This window comes from Mandrillus leucophaeus, unplaced genomic scaffold, assembly GCF_000951045.1.
Source record: "Mandrillus leucophaeus isolate KB7577 unplaced genomic scaffold, Mleu.le_1.0 Scaffold1282, whole genome shotgun sequence".
NCBI classification, from domain to species: Eukaryota; Metazoa; Chordata; class Mammalia; order Primates; family Cercopithecidae; genus Mandrillus; species Mandrillus leucophaeus.
In genome coordinates, this window is record NW_012101232.1 from 88,080 (window position 1) to 96,390 (window position 8,311).

At 44.4% G+C, this 8,311-nt stretch overlaps 1 protein-coding gene across 1 annotated transcript in view; it reads left to right on the plus strand.

Moving 5' to 3' along the window:
* The window catches only part of SPIDR (scaffolding protein involved in DNA repair), a 385,066-nt gene that overhangs the window by 37,813 nt on the left and 338,942 nt on the right, over window positions 1-8,311 (plus strand). The window contains exon 2 of the mRNA XM_011972298.1: window positions 2,276-2,526. Coding sequence (XP_011827688.1) covers window positions 2,276-2,526 — 251 coding nt within the window. The remainder of the gene's footprint in view (window positions 1-2,275; window positions 2,527-8,311) is intronic.

The window sequence follows — 8,311 nt, forward strand, 5'->3', positions numbered from 1 at the left end:
GAGGTCCACTCCAGACCCTGTTTGCCTGGGTATCAGCAGCAGAGGCTGCAGAAGATAGAATATTGCTGAACAGCAAGTGTACCTGTCTGATTCTTGCTTTGGAAGCTTCCTCTCGGGTGTACTCCACCGTGTGAGGTGTGGGGTGTCGGTCTGCCCCTAATGGGGGATGTCTCCCAGTTAGGCTACTCAGGGGTCAGGGACCCACTTGAGCAGGTAGTCTGTCTGTTCTCAGATCTCAACTTCCTTGTTGGGAGATCCACTGCTCTCTTCAAAGCTGTCAGACAGAGTTGTTTGCGTCTGCAGAGGTTTCAGCTGCTTTTTATTGTTGTTGTTGTTGTTGTTGTTGTTTAGCTGTGCCCTGTCCCCAGAGGTGGAGTCTACAGAGACAGGCAGGCCTCCTTGAGCTGCTGTGAGCTCCACCCAGTTCGAGCTTCCCAGCCGCTTTATCTACTTAATCCTCAGCAATGGCGGGTGCCCCTCCCCCAGCCTGGCTGCTGCCTTGCCCTTAGATCGAAGACTGCTGTGCTAGCAATGAGGGAGGCTCCGTGGGCTTGGGACCCTCCCGGTCAGGTGTGGGATATAATCTCCTAGTGTGCCCGTTTGCTAAGATCCTTTGTAGAGCACAGTATTGGGGTGGGAGTTACCCGATTTTCTGGGTGCTGTGTGTCTCAGTTCCCCTGGCTAGGAAAAGGGATTCCCTTCCCCCTTGCGCTTCCCAGGTGAGGCGATGCCTCACCCTGCTTCAGCTCTGGCTGGTCGGGCTGCAGCAGCTGACTAACACCGACTGTCCCGCACTCCCTAGTGAGATGAACCCAGTACCTCAGTTGAAAATGCAGAAATCACCTGTCTTCTGTGTCGCTCGCGCTGGGAGTTGGAGAATGGAGCTGTTCCTATTCAGCCATCTTGCTCCGCCCCTCCCTACCAGTATTTTATAACTATCTGGGACTGGTCTCCCCCATCCTCACAAGCAGCGTGAATCGTCTTCATGGTTGCATGTGAGTCCCCAGCCCAAGCCTTCTGTGGTTGGTTATTTGTTGACTTATTTCTAGAATAGTGGTTCTCAACTGTGGGTGATTTTTTTCTTGGTGAAACCTCATCTCTACTAAATATACAAAAATTAGCCAGGCATCATGCTGGGCACCTGTAGTCCCAGCTACTTGGGAGGCTGAGGCAGGAGAATCACTTGAACCCGAGAAGCAGAGGTAGCAGTGAGCCAAGATCATGCCACTGCACTCCAGCCTGGGTGGCAGAGTGAGACTCCGTCTCAAAGAAAAAAGAAAAAAGAATTTAACCATATAATCCTCAGAAAAAAAGCCCTTTGTTTTATGTAGCTAATGATGTAAATTCTAGTGCCACCCCCAATATTTAGGTAGTGAATTAGATGGGACTTCTAGTGCACTGGAAGCTAGAATATTGAAGGATGAATTGTTGCTGACACAGAATAACATGGAATTGACCTATACAATGAAGTAATAGGAAAATAAAATCCTATTGTGCTTTAAATTTGGCGTGTGTCTTGGCAAAGACAGAAAACATCAGAGAAGGTTTTGATTCTTCCCTCCAGAATTGGCCATATGGTTTTTTTTTTTTTTATTGGCCATATGATATGAATTCTTGTTTTATTATCAGCTTTCAAAAAATTATTATTTTGAACGTTTAGAAATCTGAGTTGGAGAAAGAAACATTTTAGGAAATGTTAGGAAAAGGAAACAGTGACTCATATTCTTAAATAGTTCCTGTTGATATTTGCAATTTCAAACTTGTCTCTGGAAATAATTATATAATTGTATGGAGAGAGTCAAGTCTTGATCTTTACCCTTGGGGACTTCTTTTGGCAAATTAAATGATTTATACCTGAAGAGACAATTTAGCTTCATGTTAAATTTCAAAATCCAAGAAATACTTTCTTTTCAGTAGCTGTCAGATTGTATTGATGATCATCAGCTTTTCAGATGAGTGTTATTAGTTCAGTTTTGGAGATTGCCTGTATGTGTGGTACTGTCTTGTAGTTTTCTGAAAGAAGATTGGAGTATTTATACTTATTTTTGTGGATTCTGTGAGGTAAATTCTGGCTTACAGTTGATTTAACCTCTTCTTGGTCTTGGTTACTTTTGGATTTTGTCAGAACAGAAGCTTAAGCTGCAGATACTGTGTTCAAAAAGGTCCTTCAAGAAATATAACTGTAAGGAAATGGAATGATAGATGTATATAAATATGAACTTGAATCAAGTATGCTTTGTATTTAAAAATATGCCTTTCTTTTAATTTTTTTCAGCCACGTTCTATAGAAATTTTAGAGTATTCATCAGATAGTGAAAAAGAAGATGACTTGGAAAATGTCCTACTCATTGATTCGGAATCCCCTCACAAATACCACGTGGAGTTTGAATCAGATGCAAGACAGATTGTGGAGAGACTGATAGACCCAAAGACAAAATCAACAGAAACCATTTTGCATACACCTCAGAAACCCACAGCTAAGTTTCCCAGGACTCCAGAAAAGTCAGCGAAGAAGAAGCTTTTAAGGTTAAATTATACCCTTTTAAATACTCTTTTTTAATTTTTCTCTTTCTTTAAAAACCCAAATATCTAAAATGTTAATTTTAAAATACTTCTATATGAAGTCCTAAGTTCTGGAGCCGATTAATAGAATGTTCGTCCAAGTTGAGGGTCATAGCTTCAGTCATGCCCAGCGGATGTGACTGCCTTTCTTAATGGAGATTTATTTGAGTTATCAAATGTTATTGAGAGTCAGTGTTCTAGGTGCTGTGGAGACAAGTATATAATTGTTCTGTTCTTGAGTAACTTACAATCTAAAAAGGGAAATGGAAATATGTATACATCGTGTCAGATTACTTTTATGAGAGAGATCTGCCAGGGCAACACTTGCAAGTGCAAAAAAAGTATGAGAGAGCAGAACCCACAGACAAGACGTGTCTGGTGTGCCATGAACTACAGTGTCAGTCTGGGACTAGGCTGTGGCCATGATGAGCAAAGCAGGAAAGATAACATGAAGGAGCCTGTAGGGACCTTCCCCAATCCTGTGTAATACAAGGTTCTCTTTGTTGTTGAACCAAACAATGCCAAGCAAAGACTCAATGAAAGTAAAAAAGAGAGGCCGGGGGGTGGCTCACGCCTGTAATCCCAGCACTTTGGGAGGCCGAGGCGGGTGGATCACAAGGTCGGGAGTTCGAGTCCAGCCTGGCCAACATGGTGAAACCCCGTCTCTGCTGAAAATACAAAAATTAGCTGGGCTTGGAGGCACGCACCTGTAATCCCAGCTACACGGGACGCTGAGGTAGGAGAATTGCTTGAACCTGGAAGGTGGAGTTTGCAATGAGCTGAGATCGTGCCATTGCACTCCAGCCTGGGCGACAGGGCGAGACTCTGTCTCAAAAAACAACAACAAAAAAAGAAAGTAAGAAAGAGAACCTGTATGAAGCATGGCCACAAAAGCAAAAGTAGTAGAGCATTTCAAGGCAAAGGAGTTTCAGTAGAAAGAGTGAATGTGATCATGAAGAGTGCAGGTGTTGGATCCACAGATGATATTGTAACATCATGAGAAGACAAGCCTGGTGTGCACTGAGGGGTGCCCAGGGTCTGTGGCTGAAGTAGAACACGGTTCAAGGAGTGAAGACAGGGTCATGGCTCTTATGTGGGAGTTGGGGACCAGGCAGGAGGGCTTTGATTCCTCTCTTCGGGATTGCCAGTCACCTGGAAAAGATCCAGCCTCTAGAGAAGATTCAGGGAATAGGAGAGACAGATTTTGAAAACAATGGGGTTCCGAATAAACAGAGTTTGCACCGTAGCTCAATCAGCATCCTGAAGAGGAGGTAGGGAAGGAAGGTGGAGAGGAGAGACCCAGCTTGAGTACACCCGTGGAGGAAAGAGCATGAGGATGTGGCCAAGTCTAGTGGTATGGCCAGGGCACAGAGATCCATTCGTGCCTACTCACCATGAGACAGAAGGCCTTATGCCCAAAGTAAAGAAGTTGTGGCCTCAAAAAAGAATGTAATTTGTAATGGTAATAGAATGTAATTTGTAATAGAAGGTGGTTTGTAATAGTCTCTGGGAAGAAAGGAAAGGAAGCCCATTAGAGGAATTAGCATGTCTTTGTTGGTGAAGGTGATGCCATGCAATTACAGAAAGTCATGTCCCCAGCCCTGCTGAGGGCCTACCACTTGCCAAGCACTGTTCATGCACAGGAGCAAGCAAAGTGGAATGGTTGCTCATAACAGAGAGCAAAGGTGAGTGGAGCCCGGCCTGTGTCAGGGGAAGGGTAATACAGAGCCAAGAAGTAAAATAGATGTCAAGTCAGAGAGAGAAATTTTATGGAGAAAAGGCAGAAAAAGGGGGACAGAGAAGGGTCCAGAGGTGGGGGAAGACATTTCAGTTTGAAACAGGCTCAGGGAAGCCCTGAGGAGGTGTCTCATTGAGCAGCTGGAAGAATAGAGTGTACAGTGGAGCAGGTGCTTTTGTTTTTGTATCTTTGACTGACAATCATGAGGCTTTTGGCCATTTTCAGTTAGACATTGTACATCTTAGTGGGACTATGAGTCTGCAGTCCATGGCAGGCTTGGTGTTGGAGATGTGAATGCGTAGACTTCAGTGTCCAGATCTTTTGAAGCATGAGCTAGGTCAGGTCACAGGAGATCCACTGGTAGGCGAGAGGAGAACCTGTCCAAGGCCTGAGCCCTGGGTGCTCTGCAGAAGTTGGGGTGTGGAGGGAGAGACTGCTGAGGGAGGAGCCAAAACAAAGGGAGCATGGTGTGTTGAGGCAAGTGAGGAGAGAGGGTGACCCACTGTGACAGATGCTGCCAGGGCTGACCTCTGTGATTCCATGGTGAAGGGCAGGGTGTGCAGCCATCTCAGTGGCGTGACCAGGCAAAGCAGACTGCCATGGACTCGAGAGAATGGAAAGAGAGAAACTGAAGACAGCACGATGTAATTCTGGAGAAGTTTTGCTTTAAGGGGAACAGATCAATAGTGCATTAGTTGAAAGTGAATGTGAGGGTCAAGGTTTCTTATTTTAAAGGTGGTAGAAATTTCATCATGTTTGTATGTTGATAGGAAAGTCCAAGAGAAAAGGGGAAACTGCTGAGGCAGGGGAGGGAGGGGACAACTGATGGAGTTGTCTCTGCCATGGTGAAGGGTGGCACGAACAGGGGTGACTTTGTCAGGAGCTCAGAGTGTGCATCCATGGCCAGGGCAGGCAGAGCCCATGCAGGTGCCGGAATGGACCTGGTGAGGAGCAGACAGGCCATCCACGGATAGCTGGGAAGGCGAAGTCCCTGCCGTTTCAGGCACGTGTATCTGACTTGGGAACTAGTTCTTTCTGATAATTCTATTCCAGTAAAATGGGGCAGTCCTTCATTAGCTGACAGGGAGGATGAGGAGGGAGTTGTGGAGGTCTGAGGAGAGAGAATCTGTGAAATGGGCATATAGTGGGGACAAATGAACTGGAGAAGGGCTCCAGGGCTGTCTGACAGGATCAGGCCCTGTTGGGAAGTCGTGGTCACGGACTGAGTTTGAGACCGATCAGCCAGTGTGGATTCGACCCTTGGGCTGCACATATGGGCAGAGCACAAGGATGGTCCGGGGGCACACTAAAAGGGATTGACAGGAGTTCCGAGAGTAACTATAGTAATGACCTGTGAAACCTAAGCTGGGTAAGGTGGGAATGAGAACATGCAGGATGTGGATCATGGTGAGTTGCGGTAGAACTCACTGATTGAGGACTGGTGAAAGGTTGGTCAAACACTTATGGAGTCAGGCTACTGTAAGTGATGAGCTGGGGCAGTATCACTGCCCCAGGATGACGGGCGCCCAGAGTTGAGCCGCTGGAGGGAGGTAGTTCGGGACTTCAAGATTAGAGTAGCTGACGCGGGTAGAGGACACTGTCTTGGAGCTGGGCGGGCACTGACATGCCTGCCCTGGCACTGGGCAGGCTGGGTTGGAGCTGGAGTGTAACGGAGGGTGCCAGATGGTCTGGAAGCTGCAGTGAAGAGCAAGGCCGTCCCTTCGTGGATTTTCAGGCCCGGTGAGAGGGTAGGGGAGAGAACACAGTGCTGTTTAAGGTCACTGTCAGGGAGTCCTCAATAGAAGGTGGAGAGGACATTCATAGAAGTGGCTGAAGCTGCTCAAACAACATGCGATTGATCATTTTCTTGTTGTGATTTCTAGGAATAACTAAATGAAGATGTCTGTTTTGAAGTTACTATGCTTAAATACTAAAAATGAGATTGGTGTGCTTAGGGTTGTTAGTCTCAGGCCTTCAAACTGAAGAGTTCCTGTTTCACTGAGCTGTCTAGAAAGGCCTGTGACTGCCATGTCTGCCTTTGGTGAAGGGATGGTGGTTTGTAGTGATTAAAAACTTTTTTTTACCTGATAAAGGCCAGGTAGCAAGGATTGAGAGAGGTAGTTGGCATTTGAAGCCTGGAGCACACTGGCCCTTCTCTCTCTGGTTTGCCCTGTGGGAAATGTCACTCAGTCTCTTTTGGCTTTCTTTTTCTTTTCTTGTCTTTTCTTTTTTTTTTTTTTTTTTTTTATTCATGGAACTATTTGAAGCATAAAAAACACCAATGCAAAATTGTTAGATGTTTAAGTGTATTGGTAATAATAAAGCTATATCTATCTCCCTATTTTGATGGTCAAGTTGTTTTTCACAGTGTTTGTTATATCATGAAAAGACAAAATCTACATCTGATTGGTGTACCTGAAAGTGATGGGGAGAATGGAACCAAGTTGCAAAACACTCCTCAGGATATTATCCAGGAGAACTTCCCCAACCTTGCGAGGCAGGGCAACATTCAAATTCAGGAAATACAGAGAACACCACAAAGATACTCCTTGAGAAGATTAACTCCAAGACACGTAATTGTCACATTCACCAAAGTTGAAATGAAGGAAAAAATGTTAATGGCAGCCAGAGAGAAAGGTCGAGTTACCCACAAAGGGAAGTCCATCAGACTAACAGGGGATCTCTCAGCAGAAACTCTACAAGCCAGAAGAGAGTGGGGGCCAATATTCAACATTCTTAAAGGAAAGAATTTTCAACCCAGAATTTCATATCCAGCCAAACTAAGCTTCATAAGTGAAGGAGAAATAAAATCCTTTCAGACAAACAAATGCTGAGAGGTTTTGTCACCACCAGGTCTCCTTACAAGAGCTCCTGAAGGAAGCACTAAACATGGAAAAGAACAACTAGTACCAGCCACTGCAAAAGCATGCCAAATTGTAAAGACAGTTGATGCTAGGAAGAAACTGCATCAACTAACGAGCAAAATAACCAGCTAACATCATAATGATAGGATCAAATTCACACATAACAATATTAAACTTAAATGTAAAGGAGCTAAAAGCTCCAAATAAAAGACACAGACTAGTAATTTGGATAAAGAGTCAAGACCTATCAGTGTGCTGTATTCAGGAGACCCATCTCATGTGCAGAGACACACACAGGCTCAAAATAAAGGGATGGAGGAAGATCTACCAAGCAAGTGGAAAACAAAAACAAAGCAGGGGTTGCAGTCCTACTCTCTGATAAAACAGACTTTAAACCAAAAGATGAAAGAGACAAAGAAGGCCATTACATAATGGTAAAGGGATCAATTCAGCAAAAGAACTAACTATCCTAAATATATATGCACCCAATGCAGGAGCACCCAGATTCATAAAGCAAGTCCCTAGAGACCTACAAAGAGACTTAGACTCCCACACAATAATAATGGGAAACTTTAACACCCCACTGTCAACATTAGGCAGATCAAGGAGACAGAAAGTTAACAAGGATATCCAGGAACTGAACTCATCTCTGCAGCAAGCAGACCTAATAGACACCTACAGAACTCTCCACCCCAAATCAACAGAAGATACATTCTTCTCAGCACCATATCGCACTTATTCCAAAATTAACCATATAGTTGGAAGTAAAGCACTCCTCAGCAAATGTAAAAGAACAGAAATTATTACAAACTGTCTCTCTGACCACAGTGAAATCAAGTGGTACTCATGTCCCAGTACCAGAATCTCTGGGACACATTTAAAGTAGTGTGTAGAGGGAAATTTATAGCACTAAATGCCCACAAGAGAAAGCAGGAAAGATCTAAAATTGACATTCTAACATCACAATTAAAAGAACTAGAGAAGCAAGAGCCAACACATTCAGAAGCTAGCAGGAGGCAAGAAATAACTAAGATCAGAGCAGAACTGAAGGAGATAGAGACACAAAAAACCCTCCAAAAAATCACTGAATCCAGGAGCTGGTTTTTGGAAAAGATCAACAAAATTGATAGACCGCTAGCAAGACTAA